Source organism: Vanellus vanellus, assembly GCF_965231255.1.
Source record: "Vanellus vanellus genome assembly, chromosome: 5".
Taxonomy (NCBI): domain Eukaryota; kingdom Metazoa; phylum Chordata; class Aves; order Charadriiformes; family Charadriidae; genus Vanellus; species Vanellus vanellus.
Genome location: NC_138910.1, coordinates 18,111,560 through 18,129,013, shown reverse-complemented (window position 1 = coordinate 18,129,013; position 17,454 = coordinate 18,111,560). Strand labels below are relative to the sequence as shown.

Sequence of the window (17,454 nt, the reverse complement as noted above, 5' to 3'; positions counted from 1 at the left end):
AGACAGGAAGGGCAACTGTCACCTGTGATTTCCCCATCGTGGCCGAGCACAGGGGACATGGGGATGCCCGGCAGCGCCCGGCTGACCAACAGGAAAACCAGAGATGTGAAATATTTCCAAAGCTGCTTGTAAAGGGTGACAAGTCTTTCCGTCTGGGGGGTGAAACCGCTCACACATGGACAGAACTGGGAGGGGAAAAAGGGCATGAAACCACCTTCTCAAGTCCCTGCCTGTCCCAGGCACTGTGACCACAGTCTTGCTGGTGGCTGGGGTGGCAGGAGGGGCAGTGCCAGCAGTGATGCTCAAGGGGATGAGGAGGCCAGAGGGATCCAGAGATGCTCAAAGGACTTTGGAGGGGCCCAAGGGGCTCTGAGATGTACCCAAAGCTCAGAGTCTTTGGAAGGACCCACACAAACCAGGGGGACCCAGGGATGCTGGAGGGGCCAGGTGTCTCCTGGAGGGAGGTGATGTTGCATTGATGGGGAAGCCCCCCCAGTCTGAGACAAGGTGGCCAGTCCATGGGGGAACTCCTTCCTCCATGGGGCACAGGGTTTGGATGAAGTGGAGCAGACCAAGGGGTGCTGGGGGCATTGTACAAGGGGTTGTATGAGGGACAGTGTCCACCTGCAGCACTGCCCATTACCTGGCACAGCATGTACACAGGGCATGGTGGAGTGATGGAGGGGGGCTGCCTACTGCCTGGGACGGGATCTGGGAGGCAATAGAGATGCCAGAGGACCCAGAGATGCTGTCACCCATGGCCCACACCACCCTCCCAGCCCACACTCATGCTGCTTTGTGCTTCGCAGGCAAAATGGAGTCCTTCTTCAGTGGGGATTTCTCCAACCTCTTGTCCCACTACAACTACACCTATGACTACAGCACAGCCATGCCTGACACTGCTATCTCCTCTGCCCCGTGCCGGCCTGATGGCTCTGCCCTCAACAAGTACCTGGTGGTGTTGATCTACTGCATCGTCTTCATCCTCAGCGTGGTGGGGAACAGTCTGGTGGTGCTGGTGGTGACCTCCAGCCACACCAACCGCTCTGTCACTGATGTCTACCTGCTCAACCTAGCTGTGGCCGACCTGCTTTTTGCCCTCAGCCTGCCGCTCTGGGCTGCATACCGAGCCCATGAGTGGGTCTTCGGCACTGTGATGTGCAAAGCTATCTCCATGCTGCAGGAGGCCAACTTCTACAGCGGCATCCTGCTGCTGGCTTGCATCAGCGTGGACCGCTACCTGGCCATCGTCTACGCCACCCGGGCCGCCACCGAGAAGAGGCACTGGGTGAAGTTTGTCTGCTTGGGCATCTGGGTCTTCTCTGTGCTGCTCTCCCTGCCCGTGTTACTCTTCCGTGAGGCTTTCCCCTCGCCCAGCAACGGCACTGTGTGCTACGAGCGCATCGGTGGTGAGGACACAGCCAAGTGGCGGGTGGTGTTGCGGTTCCTGCCACAGACCTTCGGCTTTGCCCTGCCCCTCCTGGTGATGCTTTTCTGCTACGGTGTCACCATCCACACCCTCCTGCAGACCAAGAACTCCCAGAAGCAGCGGGCCATGAAGGTCATCTTTGCCGTGGTGCTGGTCTTCCTCATCTGCTGGCTGCCCTACAACATCACATTGGTGAGCGACACCCTCATGAGGACCCGGGTCATCGCTGAGACCTGCGAGAGGAGGAACAGCATCGACACGGCCCTCTCCGTCACACAGGTCTTGGGCTTTGCCCACAGCTGCATCAACCCCATCATCTATGCCTTCATTGGGCAGAAGTTTCGCAACAGCTTCCTCAAGATCCTGGCACAGCGTGGGCTCATCAGCAAGGATGCAGTGACCCGCTATGGCCGTGCCTCCTATGCCTCCACCTCTGGCAACACTTCCACCACCCTCTGAGCCCTGCTGGGACCTGACTTTCACAGCTTCTAGCAGATCCTGGCACCCCACGTACCTCAGCATCCTCACCCAGCCCCCTGGGCTGCAGGCAGTGATGCCATGGGGATGGACAGGGCCGCCACTGGATCCCAGCTGGAAGGAGGCTTGGGCAGTGAGGGGGTAGGACCCCGTTGCCAGGGGAGCGATGCCAAGTGCCGCCCACCCTCCCCACTCTTTGGGGTAGAGTCTGTGACTTCAGGGACTCCATGACTCTGCTGTGGGGACGGTGTTCATGGCTGACAGCCATCCAGCAATAAAGGAGTTGTCGGATTGGTCATTGTCATGGTTTAACCCCAGCCGGCAACTAGGACCACACAGCTGATCATGTAGTCCCTCTCCCTCCCAGTAGAGTAGGGACAAGGAAAGAAAAAGAAAAAAAAAAACCAAAATTCGTGGATTGAGATAAAGACAATTTAACAGAACAGTAGAGAAGAGAAAATAATAATAATAATGCTAAAAGAATATCCAAAGTAAGTGATGCAATACAATTGCTCACCACCTGATGATCGATTGCCCAGTCCATCCTGAGCAGCGATCGTGAATTCCTGCCCACCAGCCAACCCCCATTTATATACTGAGCGTGATGTCTATGGTATGGAATATTCCCTTGGCCAGCTTGTCCCGTCTATGCTCCTTCTCAGCTTCTATGAGAAGCTGGAAAAGTCCTTGGCTTAATATAAGCATTACTTAGCAACAACTAGAAGAATATGTGTTACCAACATTATTCTCATACTAAATCCAAACCACAGCAGCTACTAGGAAGAAAATTAACTTTATTCCAGTTGAAACCAGGATGGTCACCCAGGTCTGGCACCTCTTTGCCATGGGGAGGGGGATGGCGGAATGGGGCCAGGGCACATCTATGGGGACGGTGGGTCCTGGGCTCGCCACCTCAGTGCCAAATCTGCGGTGCCAGTTGAGCTCAGTGGGGTGTGGGTAACCTGCTTCCAGGCTAGAGAGCGCCTGTTACCCAAGAGGCTGTTGCAGAGAGTTTGACATCCTGTTTGTCCCCAGAGGGGACCCAAAGGGATTGGTCCCCACAGCCACCCAACCACTGGCACTTCCCCAGTGTGGGCATCTCCATGCAGCATCTGTCCCACCTGGGGACAAAGCCACCCCCTTTCCCGACCCTGATCTGAGCCCCAGTGGAGCAAATCACTGCATAATCCCTGGGCACCCCATTGCTGCCACCGAGACAGCTCTGTGACCCCTGCCCTGAAGGGTGCTGGTACCCGTGGCTCCCCCTACCCCCCCGGTGCTGTGGTGCCAGGACTTCATTGTGCAAAGGGCTGGGAACCTGTCCCTTACACAACCGTGATGTTTCCGCCCTGGCTTGGGCAATTGGGGCTGGCACCGGTGTGGGGCAGAGGGACTGAAGAGGGGACTGTGACCCTGCTGGGGTCCCTCCCGCCACCCTGTGTGCCAGGTACTGGGTTGCCTGTCCCAGCCAGTCCAAGCATCTCTCCATGGGGTACCTGTACTGCATCCCCCCTGCTCCAGGCTCCCGGGGATCCATAACCATGGGGGGCATCAGTGGGCACCAGCTGTGGGCTGGCTCATGGGTGGGTACGGGGGACCCCTGGCACCCATGCGGGGAACCCTGGGGGACTTGGAGCTGGGCAGGGTCGGGGGGGGAGGGGGGGGAAGCTGGGCAGGGACAGCCCATCACCCTTGCATCTGGGAAACCTCTTGCCCAAGTGGTTCCTCGCAGCCTGGCAGGAAGCCGGGGCTGTTGGCCAAGAGCTGTCTTCCCTGCCCGCTGTTGCCTCTGGGGACACCCCTTATAAGGACGATTCCCCCCAGGAGGGCTCGGACACCCCCATATTGTCATCCCCCCATCCCCCATCCAGCCGGGGGATCAATCCGGCGATGACCAATAGACAACACAGGAGCCACAGGGGCAGCAGGAGCAGCTTGTTTTCTTCTCCGTGGACCAGCCACAAGAAAGACATATCGCAAACCCTAAGTGTTGGGCAGCAGGACCTGCCTGCAGGACATGGATGCCTGGGCCGCTGGTAAGTCCAAGAGGGGTCCCAGGCACGGTCGAGGGCTGCGGTCCCGGCTCAGGTAGCCTGCGGGTGCCTTTGCTGGTAGCAAAGCAGGCAGCAGCGCCCCTGCTTGCCCACGTCCACAGAGCACGCGTGGCACACCTTGCCCTGGCACACCCTGGCAAGAGAGCAGGTGGTGAGAAAAGTGCCACCCCGGTGCCACCCCAGTGTCACCACCCCCAATGTCCCCCATAGCCCACCTGCAGTTGTACCGCCGGGACAGGAGGCGGAAATCTTTATGGCAGCGGGCACAGAGCCCGGCATTGTGGGGCGCCGGGCTGGGCATTGGGGTGTCGATGCCCTCTGTCTTCTGCCACAGGGCATCCTTCTCCCTGTGGAAGGGGATAGGTCAGCCCTGGCAAGAGTGTGCCTGGCAGCGGGGGTCTGGGAGCATTCCCTGGCATCCCAGACCCAAGGTGGGCACCCAAGTGGGCACTCAAGTCTCCCCCTGGGTCTCCCAAGGTGGTGAACAGGATTCGCCCGTGCTCTGGTGCCCTCCTCTGGACAAAGAGGTTTGGGTACCCCTGCCTGCACATGGCCCCAAACCGGTGGGTTCCCGGGGACTCTCACCGTAGCAGCTCCAGCAGCCGCCCCTTCATGTCGCGGATGAGCTCCTGCTGCCGTGCCTGCTCGGCGCCACGTGTGGCCTCCCGCTCCAGGGCCTCCCGCTGTGCCCGCTGCAGCGCCGATGCCCAGCGCTCCCCGTCCTGCCGGGCTCTGGCATGGAGCAGTGGGGAGATGGTCTCCCTGTCCCTCAGCTGCCCGTCTCTCCCTCCCTCCCTCCCTCTATCCACTGCCCATCCATCCCAAAGCTGGCTCCCCATCCTCATAGCCACCTTGCCATCTGCCGGGCCAGCCACCCATCTGTTTCCCAGCTGTTCATCCGTCCTTCGCTACACCCATCCCTCTGTTCTTCTGCCCACCTGTCTATCCATTTACTCACCCCAAATTCATCCCTCCATTCCTCCATCCACTTGTCCCAAATTCATCCCTCCGTCCCTCTGTGTGCCCACCCACCAACTTATTCACCCCAAATTCATCCATCCATCCACCCATCCCCCTATTCATCCCAAATCCACCCCTCCACTCACCCTTCCCCCCCTCCCTCCATCTACTTGCCCCAAATTCATTCTTCCACTGCTCTGCCCACCCACCCATCCACTTACCTATCAGTCCCCAAATTGATGCCTCCCTCCAGCCCTCCCTCCCCAAATCCTTCCCTCCTTCCCCCTGCCCATCCTCAGGTGCTCCTCCCCTGGATCCAAGTAGGGCACCATGCAGGGTCCCAGGGGAAACCCTGCATTAGTGGGACAGGGGATGGTGGGAGCAGGGGGTTCCTGCCCAACCTGCTGAGCTGCTCCTGCAGCCGTGCCACCTCCTGCCGCTGGACCTGGAGCTGCTGCCGGCTCTGCCGGGCCTCATCCCGTGCTGCGGTCACCAGGGCGGCCAGGCGCTGCAGGAGAGTGGGAGCTCAGCCCTGGCACTGGACCCCCTGCCCCATCGTAGGGTCCCCTCGGGCTTGTCCGTACCATGGCCATGCTGGCAGCTGTGCCAGGCTCCCCCTCCGCCTGGGGGTCTGGAGGGGGCTCCTGGGGGGCGTGGGCGAGCTCCAGCGCCCGCCGCAGCACGTCCTCGATGGCAGCCACCTTGTCTGGGGCACCAGCATCCTCCAGCGCGTCTGTCCGTCCTGCCGCCAGCGCTGCCTGACAGTCCCGCAGGTGCGAGGCCAGTGCTGCCACCTCCGCCAGTGCCCTGGCCAGCTGGGCACTCCGTTCCTCCGCCACCTCCCGCCAGTCCTGCGCCTCCTCCTGCGCCCGTGCCAGCGCCCCTGGGTCCCCCGCTGCCACCGCCGCCACCAGCGCCTGCCCCAGGAAGGTGTTGGTCTCCCGCAATGCCTCGGCCTCGTGTGCCCGCAGCTGGGCCTGCCGGGCGCTGCCCTCCTCCTGATGCCGGTGCCGCCGCTGCTCCCGTGCCAGGCGGGAGGCCAGCACCCGCGCTGCCGCCTCCTGCTTCCCCAGCTCGGCCCGCAGCTGGGACACCAGTGCCCGCAGGGATGCCTCTGTCTCGCCCGGCTGTCTGGGCACCGGCGGTGAGCAGCCTGGCATGCACCCTGTGCTGGGCAGCGGGGACGTGCCAGCCTCCTCGCCACCATCGGGCTGGGGTGCTTTGCCAGCACCGTGAGTGTCCTCCAGCTCCTCCACATCTATGTCCTCCATCTCCTTCTCATCTTCCTCCAACTCCTCTTCATCCTCCTCTTCCGCATCCTCCTCCACATCTACCTCCACATCCTCCGCCTTCTCCTCCTCTTCATTGTCCTCTATCTCCTCTTCATCCTCCTCTTCCATATTCTTCTTCACCTCTACATCCTCCTCCTTCACCTCTACACCCTCTGCCTGCGGGGCAGCCAAGGTGGGTGGGCATGGGTGGGCTGGCACCCCATGGCGTGCCACGGTGGGACGGGTGATTACATCAGGCCATCCATGCGCCCCGGTGCCAGTATCATCTCTCTGCAGGGCCATCTTTGCTGGGCTGCTCCCAGCCACTGGGTTGGACCGTACCAGTGTCCTAGAGGGGACACGGGGCTCAGGGCCACCAGCTCACCCCCAAGGTTAGCCAAGCGCTGCCACCCTCCCCACAGGGCTCCCTGGGCATGGTCAGCCTTTGGAGATGGAGAGGGCAGCAGGGCTGGTGACACTGGGTGGCACCTGGTGACAGGGGACCAGGGAGGCTATTGCCATCAGCCCAAACACCTGCAGAGCAGGTGGCACCCAGAGACCCCCATGGTGGTGGCAGGGGAGAATTGGGGACTGTGTTTGTGCTTGTGGCACTGCATGCCCACGAGTGTACGAGCAGCAGAGCAGGTGTGAGTGTGCCAGAGGGGCTGCATCCATGAAGTGCTCCCCTGAATTGTGCCCTGGAACAGGCGTGTGCACACACACGCATGTGTCCCCATGTCTCAGATGTCACAGTGTCATGGTGTTGCAGCAGACCTGTGCCTGAGCACGTACATTGGCAGAGGACGGTGGCATGTGCGTGCACATGTGGCATGTTTGTGGGTGCGGGGAGCCCGGGGTGGCAGGGGGATGCCCGTGAGCTGCTCTGCGATGCTGATCCCCAGGTGGCCCTGATGCCCCGATGCCCCCGGTGCCTCCCGTGTCCCCAGGCTCACTCAGAGAACATGGGCCAGGCGATGTCCAGGTCAGCCCTGCGCAGGGCCAGGCGGAAGGTGACGCCGTCCAGCTCGTAGAGGCTGCCCAGGATCTCTGCCCGGCGCTGGGGGCTCAGGAAGGGGCTGCGGGCGTAGTACCACTCGCTGCAACCACAAAACGAGCTCACGCACCCCTCCGTGCCCTGGGTGGGCACAAGCTCCTGCAGCATCCTTGCCAACCGGGTGCTGCAGGGCGCTGCCCGCCCTGGCTGTGCCTCCCGTCACCCCGAGCATCCCTTCCCCGTTGCCCCACTCTCACCGCAGGATCTCGGGGTCGAGGAGGCAGAGCTGCAGGGACTCTGCCAGCTGCCGGTGCACCAGGCAGTACCGCAGGAAGGCTCGGCCCCTGCCCACGGGGGTCTTCAGCTGGGGGGAGAGGGGGTTATCCAGCCCTGTGACACCAGCCCTGCTCCCCACATGCCTCCCCATCAGCCCATGCAGGAGGGAAGGGGGTCCCCAGGGTCAGGGCTGGGGGGGCAGTGGGGCACCCCAGAGGGGAGAAAGTGCCAGTGGGTGAATCCTCAGTGCCCGGGTGAATGTATGCCCATGCACAAGTGTGTGTGCACCCGCAAACAAGCACAAGCGCACACATGTGTGCGTGCATGAGGCTCCAGGTGCCCTGCCAGCCCGTGCCCACCTTGTCCAGGGAGGTGACGAAGCGAACACCCTCGTGCTCCTGCCGGCGCCGTGCCAGGCCCTGGCACAAGAAGTCCCAATAGTCTTTGCGCTGCCCGAAGAAGCTCCTCTTCTCCTTGAGGTCGAACTGGCAGAGACACGGGCACAGGCTTGCTCATTTGGGAGGACAGGATCCAGCCTGTCCCCTGTGGGGCTGGGATCCAGCCAGCTCCCCCTGCAGGGTGGGTCTCAGTGTCCCCGCTTTGCTGGCTCCATGCCTCAGTTTCCCTTTTGCAGCACATGCAATTACACATGCAGGCATGGGTGAGCCTGGTCTGGGTGTTCGCATGGCTGGGGATGCTCAGGGTCAGACAGCGCTGGCTGGGGTCATCCCACTCCCCGAAACGGCTGGCACGGGGTCCCATCTGCTCTGAGCTGGGCCCCAGGGGAAACTGAGGCAGGGAGCAGCAGGGATGGAGGAGAAGGGTACCTGGAGGAGGAATTCCAGCTGGGCACAGAGGCTGTGCAGCTCACGGCTCCCATCCGTCACCGGCAGGTTCTGCTCCCGGTAGCTGTGGTTCAGCTCAGCCACGGTCTCTGTGGGATGGTAGGACTGAGCTGGCATCGGGCATGCTGTCCCATCCCTCCCCCCCTCTCTGCTGCCTCCCGGCTCCCAGCCACGGGGATTTCTGCTGGCGGGTGAAAGAGGAACCTGCCCTGGGATGAAGCGGGGGAGCAGGGGGAGCGAGGGGCAACAGGTACTCGCCGGGCACTGCTGGTCCCCTGGGGCTGGCAGCGAGGACCACAGCAGGCAGCTGTGGCAGGGTTGGCACCGGGGTGCTCTGGTGCACCCCCGGCAGTGACAGCCCCCCGCTGCCCAGGGACTGGGTATGAGGAGAGACCCGGCATGACCAGAGTGAGATATGCCATGCAGGGGACATGCTGGCAGGGGACAGGCTGGCACACTTACTCTGCAGGTCCTTGATGACGCGGTTGAGCTCCCCGTCCCCCGCCATGGCTGTCCCCAGGCGTCTGCAAAGGCAGGGACAGCGATGAGAGGTGCCAGGCTGGCACTCACCTGGCACCCCCAAACTCTCTGCCCCAAGGAGAGGGTCTCCCCCCGCCAGCTCCACTCCAGAGCTGCCTACTCTTAAGGGAAGAGGAGGTGGGCTCAGACACCCTCTTTCCTTGCCCATGTGCCCCCACTGCAAAGATGCCCCATCCTGTACCTCCTTAGCTGTCCATGTGCCCTATCCCAAAATGCCCCCAGGATCTGCCCCCACACCATGCCCAGCCTCTGCCCCCATTTCTTGGGGGGCTGCTGGGGTTGGGCACCCCCCCCGGTCTGTCCCTGTCCTTGTCCCTGTCCCTGTCCCCATCCCCCAGGATTCAGGATGTGGGTTTGGCACAGGGGAAGCGCTGCCTTTGCTTCTGCTCTCGCTTCCTTCGCTCACAGCACGAACAATGCGAGGGGCTCCCGGGAGGGTGGGTGGGAAAGGGGGGGCACACAGCCCCCAACATGCAGCCCCCCAAACTGAGCTTCCTCCCAGGCAAAGCCCCCTGGCACAGCACGTTGCCTGCAGGGCTGGCATGAGGTTTGGAGGTGTTGTGGGCACGGGGTGGGGGGAAGGAAGGTACAGTGCAGCGGGGCGGTTTTGGGGGTCAGTGAGTGGCACCCTGGGGACAGGGCAAGGGACCGTGGCCACAGAGGTGGCAGGTCCGTGGCTTGTCACTGCAGGTGGCGGCTGGGCACAGGGCTGGGGGAGCACGTGTGTGTGTGCACAGGGGTGCACACGGTAGGGTGCGTGTACACTCACAGCACCGTGTGTGCACAAGTGTGCCGAAGCGTGTGTGAGTGCCCTGTGCCTCTGCCACGCCAGGCAGAGCAGGACACGGGACTCCGGATGCCTGGATTTCTGTCCCGGTGCCCTTGAGTGACGTTGGATAAGCCATCTTCCTGCCTGCCCACCCTGCCCGTGCCTCAGTTTCCCCCGGGAAGAGAAGCCCCTTACCTGTGGCTGGGATCTGTGGGGTGCCCCGAGGAGCTCGCTGGGTGCCAGGGGGATGCTGGCGTGTCCCTGTGCCCACGCTGCGCCCGCCCGCTTCTCCTTTTGTACCTTGGCCAGGAGGAAGTGTGGGAGGTTGGGAGGGCCGCAGGAGCCACCCCCTGCCCGCCCCACATCAGAACCGTGGCTTGGCCCCCCGGCACCCGGCTCCCTGGTCTAGGGGGTGCCAGTTTTGGGGAGGGGGGTCAGTGAGGCTGGTCCCCCTGTGCAGCCCCTGGGGGGGTCTGGGGGAAAGACAGTGCCAGGCATAGGAGGAATCCTGACACCCTCCCATGGGAATGAGGCTTGGGAATCCTTTGAGGGACTCCCCTGCAGTATTTGGGGAGGGGCTCTGGGACCCATACCCAGCTAGCAGCAGCCAACAGCACCCCTGGGGCAGCAGCAGCCCCTTGGCAAATAGTCCCCCCTCCCATGTACAGCAGCCCCCAAGTCAACAGCCTCTGGGCACAGAGACACCCCCAACCAGGAGCTGCAGCCCACCCCAGAAGGCCCCCCCCCCCCCCCCATGGGGGCTATGGCCGGAGCTGGGGTGCAAACTCTTCCCAGGGCACTCTGGGCAAGGATACCCCCTTTCTATCTGTGCCTGGGGGGCTCCCAGCCCGGCAGTGCCCTTCAGCCGCTGTGCCTGTCCCCCTTTGCTGTGCTGGTGGGCTCCTTCTGAGGTGGGGACTAAATCCTTGGGGGGGGGTGCAGGGGTGATGCCAGTTCAACACCCCACCCCCCCCATGCCAGGCATGGGCACCCACTGCCATCCCGCTCCCCACCACCATCCAGTTTGGTGGATGCCCCCAGGATGCCCTGCTGCCCCAAGTCCTGTGTCTGCCCCCCCCTCCCCCGCCAGCAGCACCCCCTCCCCTTACCTGTTTCACCCTGGGGGACCTGGGGGGCACCCGCCTCCTCCAGGCCAGGCCTCGGCTCCGCACCAAAGCGAAAGTAGGAAGTGATGCCGAGCGGGAGCCTGGTCCTCCCCACACCCTCCTGGTTCCTGGGGGGGTGGGGGGGTGTTGGGACGTGGGGTGCCCCCAAGCAGCTGGGGGGCACGGGGGAGCCGATGGCAGTGCTCGGGGTGACCCCCAGCCTCCCTAGCACCCTCTTGCCCCGTGCCACCCCACAACGGGCATCCCCCATGGGCATGGCGCACAGCACCCCATAATGGGGTGGGGTGGACAGGGTATTGAGGGGGTGGCAGAGCATCACCCCACTGTGCCAGAGGGGATGCATATGCATGTGCATGCATGCGTGTGCATGTGTGTGATTGCGTGTGTGTGCAGGCTGCGCGTGCAGGGCTATAGGGCAAGCTATATACATGTGGCAGGCGTGGGCGCGGGGCTGAGAGGGCACCTGTGTGTCCATGCACACACCTGCATGGGTTGTGCCCACCAACCAGCGCCGCCTGCCCCACGTCAGGCACCCCACGGGCACAGCACTGACACTCGTGGGGGGGTCTTGCCCCTGCCCACCCCTCGTCAGGGCGGGTGCCACCCCGGCACCCTGGCACTGGGGTCCCCTGTCCTTGCCCCAGCCAAGGGCCAGGGAGGGGGTGCTGGGGGGTGTGAGGGGGTGAGAAGACACCCGCCTGTCCTTGGCGCGGGTGCAATTCAATTAACGAGGCCTGGCCCTCGTTCAGCGCAGCCAATAAAGCTAATGGCCCCGCACAGGCCTGGCGCTGCCTGCCGAGGTGGGGGGGTGGGGGCGGGGGCGGGGGCCATCTGCTAATTAAATAGGGGTGGGGGACGATGGAGCCAGCGGTGATGTCACCTCCCTGGTGCTTGGGGGGGGGCTGTACCCTGGCACCCTCTGCCCGCCAGCCCCAGGGTGCCAGGCAGGGTTGTGGGGGACAGCTATGAAGTGTATGGGACCCCCCCTGCCCCCTGCACTCCTCCCTGCTGCTGCTGCTCATTAGGAGCCTTCCCGGGGCAAATGCAATTAGTGCCCAGGCCTGGCATGGCTGCTGCCCACGCCTGGCACCGGCAGCCACCCCGCAGGGATGGGTCCTTGCCCAGTATCACCACGGCATCGTGGCGGCATCCGGGGGTGCTGTCACCAGCCCCCCTTGGCACCACCCCGACAGGTGGGGGGGATGGTGTGTGTGGGGTCCCTGGTGCAGCTGCAGGGTGGGCTGTACCCCACTCCCCTGCCCTGCACATACTCCATAGCGGGTTTGGGGTGCTGGGTGGGGGTGTTGGGGTGTCCTGCGGCGAGGGGTTCCCCTGGGTAACACTGTGCCCACAGCACAGTGCATCAACCAGGCACCCTCTCAGGGAGGGGACCCCACTGTGGGAGGCTGGGGGTGTCCCTGAATGTGTCCTCAGCTCCTGGGGAGAGGCTTGGCGGGGTTCTGGGGCTGGGAGGCTGGCGGAGGGGCAGGGAAGCCCCCCCTCCATGTGCAGTCACTGTCATTTAGGGCTTGGGGTGGGCAGGGGGTGCTGGAGGGAGACTGAGACAGGGTAAGGGGGTACGGGGGGGGTCGCAGGTTGAGCTGTGATTGAACCCAGGCACCCGGGCTCCTCCACCCCCAAACGAGAGGGGGGCTGCAGGGGGGTGGTGGGGGTGGAGAGAGCACTGTTGGGGTCCAGCATTCACCCCATGGGATGCCGTGCCCGGGGGGCTGGCGGGTGAGCCCGGGGGGTGCCGAGCCCCGAGCCCCGTGTGCGGGGAGGAGGAGGAGGAGAAGGAGGAGGGGGGAGCGTGGCGGAGCTGGCTCCCACCCAAGCACTGCAGGACATGGGCGGGCACGGTGCTCCCTGCCTGGCTGCCAGCGCGCAGGCGACGCTGGGGGACCGCGGGGCCCGGGGTGCGGGGGGGGGGGGGAGAGGGCCCGGTGGGACGGCAGCCCCCCGGCCCCATCGCCGCACAGCCCCGTGCCCACCGCTGGGCACCTCCTGGGCACTGCCCGGGCACCGGAGCTTGTTGCAGCCGGGGGAGCACGGTGGGGTTTGGCCGCTCTCCCGAGCGTGCCCTGGGCAGGGGTCGGCCCCTGCACACCCCCCGGGCCGGGTGACCCCCGGACAGGGGCACCATGACCCGGCTGAGCTGGTGCTTTGCCACCTTGGTTCGCTGGGGGAAGTCCCTGGTGTTCTGCCTCCTGCCCCTCCGCGCCTGCCGCCACCGGGAGGTAAGCGGGGACCGCCGGGCATGGCGTTAGGGTCAGGGTCTGCGGGGGGGGACGGACGGGCACGGAGCTGGGGAGGGCTCCGGGGGTGTAGGGGGATGGGGGTACAGGCTGGCGCTGGCCCTGCCTGCTGCGGGCAGCAGGGGGTTAAACCGTCTGTATGCATGCCAGGGTGGCGGGCATGTCCTTTGTCCCTCCTTGTGTGTCCCCCCCAGCGTGGCATTGTGACCCTCCCCCCACCCTATAACCCGCACCCCCCGGGCCCCTGCAGTGCCTGGCTGGAGGGGATCTGCTGTACAGCCTTTTCACGGGAAGGGATCTGCTGGGATCCCTGTGTCCTTACAGAGCGAGTGTGGAGGCAGGGGGCGTCCCTGTGTCCTTACAGCTCCCACAATGAGGGGACCCCTGTGCCCAGCGTGAGGGGACGCCTGTGCCCATAAAGCAGCTGGCAGGAGAGATCCCTGTGCCCATAAAGTGCCCAGCGTGAGGCGTCCCTGTGCCCGTAAGCACTGGGGAGTTCTGTGCCTGTAAAGTGCTCAGTCTCCGTGGGATCCCTGTGCCCAAAAAAGCACCCAGTGTGGAGGACCCCCGTGGCTGTAAGCACCCAGTGTGGGGGGCATCCCTGTGCCCCTCAGCACCTGGTGTGTGTGGGATGCCTGTGCCGAAGGATTGCCCCGCACCGGGGGGATCCCTGTGCCCATGCAGCGCCTGGTGTGGGGACCCATCCTGCTCTGCCGTCCGTGCAGGGGAAACTGAGGCAGGGAGGGGAGACACTGATGGAGGGTGTGGGGGTCCCACTCCCCACCCTCACTTGGTTCCTTAACCTTTGGGAAGCTGCCTCGTGCCTGGTGGGGTGGCACAGGCCACTCTGGCTGCACCGTGCCAGCAAAGTGGGTGCCAAAGCCACTGCCAGGCAGCGCCTGGGGGAGTGTCACTGCAGGGTGGTGACAGGCCAGTATGTGCCAGGGCAGGGACACAGCCTGGAGCAGGGAGAGGCCCCTGGCTGCTTGGGGACCCCAGCGCGTGCCGGGGACGCAGGACCGTGAGCTGCCGGGGGCGCGGGCGGGTGGGTGGCACTGGTGGGGTGTGCGGCAGCTGTTGTGTGGTCCCTTGTCCATCCCTTTGTCCATGTGTCCCTGACGTGGGTGTGAGAACAGTGTAACACATGCGTGTGCTTGTGCGTGTGTGTGTTCATGAGCGTGCAGATTGGGCTGGGGTGACAGTGAACTGCAGCTCGCACGAGTGTGGGTACACAGCAGGAGCTGCTGTGGGGTGCATGTCCCTGCATGGGTATGTGTGCGTGCCCCCTAACACGTGTGTGTGTGCTGGGTGCAGTAGCAGTGGGGCTTTACACTGGTGTGAGCTGTTAGAGGGGTGTCCCCCATCCTTTCTTGTGCCCAGATGGGTGCTCACACACACGGGTGCCCACCACCCACGCGTGACATGGGCTGTATGTGTGGTGTGCATGAGTGTGCCCTGGTGTGTATGCAGGGGGGGTGCATGTGCGACATGTGCGTGTGCCCTGTGCACCCAAGGGCAGTGCGGGGACAGCTCTGCTGGAAGCAGTCATGGGGGGCTTGGGAACACGGTAACCCTGGGAGGGGGGATGCAGAGGATTCCTGCCAAGGCTGGCCTGCACCAGTGGTACCCATGGGGGGGGGTGTGTGTGTCCTTGGGCTAAGTGCCCCTGTCTGTGCCCCCTCCCACTGCCTCCCGCTGAGAAAATGAGCCCTAAATGATGCTCACGGGCAGTGTCCCTGCGGCCACCCTGTCCTCGTCGCATGACCCTGATCCGCACCCTTCTGAGGGGCCTGGGCTTGTCACAGCAGTGAATGGGAGGGGGTGATTTATGAAGGGGGGTGGGGACACCTCTCTCCACTGGGGCTTTCATTTGTAGGCAGTAATGAGGCTGATTAACGAGGGCTGTAATGATGGGGGGGGTGTGTGCATGGACAAATGCTCCCCCACCTGTTTGGCGCTGTGAGCAGGATCAGCCCCCCCCCAGCCTCACTCTGCCCCTGGGCCTGGCTGGCTTGGGGGGGACGGGTGGTGCTGTCACCATCTGTCCCCTGTCCCAGCTGGCACATCCCCACGGGGGTACCTCCACCATGGGCCGGGCAGGCACAGCAGAGCAGTGGGGTGGAGAGTGGTGGGACACGGATGTTTTGGAGAGGGGGTGCTGCACTTTGGGGAGGGTCAGAAGCCACCCTAACAGTTGGGAAGAGCAGACACCCCCCACCCCTCCCCCCTCCCCCCCCGATATCCCACGCTGCCCTTCCTCTCCAGGCTGGTGGCTGAACGCAGCGTACAGATGGGAAACGGGGGGGGGGAGACGACGACACACGGACATTACAGTGCCCACGTCCCCGCCGTGCCCACGTCCCAATGCCAGCCATGGCTCGTCCCGCCAGCGTGTCCTTCCCCCCAGCGTGTCCCCCACCCTGACTCACACCCTCATGGTCACGGCCAGCTGAGCACAAGTTTCCAGACTGGAGCTGGATTCGGCGCTGGTCGGCGGGGGGTGGTGGGGGTGGTAGAGCGGGTGCTGCCTGACCACCACCCCCCGCAAACCCCCCACGAGGGGCTGGGGTACCCCCTGCCAAATCCATCCCCGTCAGGGCCGTGGGCTGCCAAGCCACTCTCTGTCCCGCCTGGAGGTTGTCCCCCCCTCGCTGAGGCCCCCCAGCTCGGATGTCCGCCCATCCCTCCCCGTCTCCCATTCCGGGACCACCCAGGGGACATGGCTGGGACTGGGGGGGGACACACCCCACCGCAGGACCCGCTGGAAGCCGGAGGAGGGATGGGGGTGAGGTGGGTGGCGAGTGCCCCCCCCCGGGTCAGCGGAGAAAATGAATCCCAAATGGGGGGGCGGGGGGAGCTGGGACCAGACACAGCCCCACGCCGCTACCCTCCCCAGTCTCGCAGCCCCTCTGCTGGGATGGGGGGGGTCCTGGCCGCCCCCGGAGCCACCTCGGTCTGGGTGCCGGTGAGCGCTGCGGGGGTCGGGCCGCCTCCCCTTCTCCCCCCTTTCTCCCCCCCGGCTGGGGGGGGGGGGCGGTGTGGGGCCGGGGCGGGGCGGGCGGGCGGAGCGAGGGGGCCGGTGTCGGCGGGGGTGGGGGGGCTCGGCCGGCCGCGGGGCCGCGCTGCGGGCAGCATGACCGGGCTCTGCCTCTCCTGCCTGCTCTGGGTACGGCCATGGCACCGGGGAGGGCACCGGGGGGAGCGGGACAGCGGCGCGGTGGGGCCCGGCAGAGGGGTCTCGGAGCGGGGCTGGTCCCCGGAGCGGGCGGTGGGTGGGGGCTGGCTACGGGGGGGGGGGGAACTGGGACCGGGACGGAGCGGGGGCGTTTGCACCGGGACGGGGGGGACTGGGAGCGGGGGGAGCCGGCGGTGTTGGACCGGGACCGGCTCTGGGGGAACCGGAACGGAGCGGAGACCGGCAGGGACGGCTGGACACCGGGGCGGGGCTGGGGGGACCGGACCGGGAGCGGGGCCGGGAGGAGCCCCGGGGACCGGAGGGAGTGGAGTGGGACCCATCCCGGGAGAGCGGCGGCGGTGGGTACCGGACTGGGGGGTGCGCGAAGGGGGGACCGGGATGGGATACGGAACAGGGACACTGGACTGGGGGGGGGGGGAGGTGTCTATGGAAGGGGTGTAGGGTTGGGGACGGGGATGGTGGGGGGCTGATCCCCCACGACACCCAGCCTGCGGTCCCGGCCAGGGCCCCCCACCATTCCCCGGGTCAAGGCTCTGCTGCTCCGCTGGAGGGGAGAGAAACTGGGCAGACTGGGGTGGATTCAGCTTGAGCTGAAGGTTGGGGCTCTGCCCCCCCTACCCCCCCTGCCCAATTCATCACGGCGAGCAGTGGGGGTGCAAGGCACTGGGTAACGCTGAGCCCACAGGGCTGGACCCGGGTGTCCCAGTGCCCCCCACCCACACCAGCTTTGCAGCCTCAGGGGGACTGGGTGTCCCAGTTCACCCCCAGCCCTGCTGCACCTCTCTGCAGTGCTGGGCAATGAACCCAGGCCTCCCAGCTCCTGATTAATCTGGCATCTCTCCCCGGTGCCTCTTCCAGCCCAGGACACCTGGATCCCCTTGCAGATTTCTTGGGGGGGCCCATGGCCAGAGATGTCCATGCCCCCCCTCCCAACCCCGCACCGTGTGATGGTCAGCCCCTGGAGGTTGGTACCCATAGGTGGGTACCCAGCTGGCATCCTAAAAAGCCCCCCCCCCGCCCCCCCCGAATACCCACAGCAGTTCCCAGCCCTGGGGGCAGGGAGGCTAACTGGGATCCTGCCAGTATGGAGCTGGGACGGGGTTGTTTCGTGGGAGGGGCTGGTTCCCCGGCTGGTGGGGTGGCACTGTGTGGGCAGGGTGCCCCCCCCCGGTAGCAGGGAGGTGGGAGCGTAAAGCTGGGTGCTGCATCGTCAGCCCCCCTGGCATGAGGATGGTGTTGGCAACGGGACAAGCAGAGGGGG

At 64.9% G+C, this 17,454-nt stretch overlaps 2 protein-coding genes across 2 annotated transcripts; one reads left to right on the top strand and one right to left on the bottom strand.

Moving 5' to 3' along the window:
- Positions 1 to 814: 814 nt before the first annotated feature.
- LOC309672641 (C-X-C chemokine receptor type 2-like) lies at positions 815 to 2,736 on the top strand (the record flags this gene model as incomplete). The annotated part of the gene is made up of 1 exon (XM_082484195.1): positions 815 to 2,736. The coding sequence occupies one exon, from the start codon at positions 815 to 817 to the stop codon at positions 1,886 to 1,888; it is 1,074 nt and encodes a 357-aa protein (XP_082340321.1). The 3' UTR covers positions 1,889 to 2,736.
- Positions 2,737 to 3,880: 1,144 nt separating this feature from the next.
- Positions 3,881 to 9,980, bottom strand: RUFY4 (RUN and FYVE domain containing 4; the record flags this gene model as incomplete). The annotated part of the gene is made up of 11 exons (XM_082484533.1): positions 3,881 to 4,093; positions 4,176 to 4,307; positions 4,546 to 4,692; positions 5,322 to 5,428; positions 5,505 to 6,540; positions 7,145 to 7,288; positions 7,443 to 7,549; positions 7,821 to 7,946; positions 8,289 to 8,395; positions 8,769 to 8,830; positions 9,811 to 9,980. 11 exons carry the CDS (start codon positions 9,978 to 9,980, stop codon positions 3,991 to 3,993), a joined length of 2,241 nt encoding a protein of 746 aa, XP_082340659.1. The 3' UTR covers positions 3,881 to 3,990.
- Between the last annotated feature and the right edge of the window lie 7,474 nt (positions 9,981 to 17,454).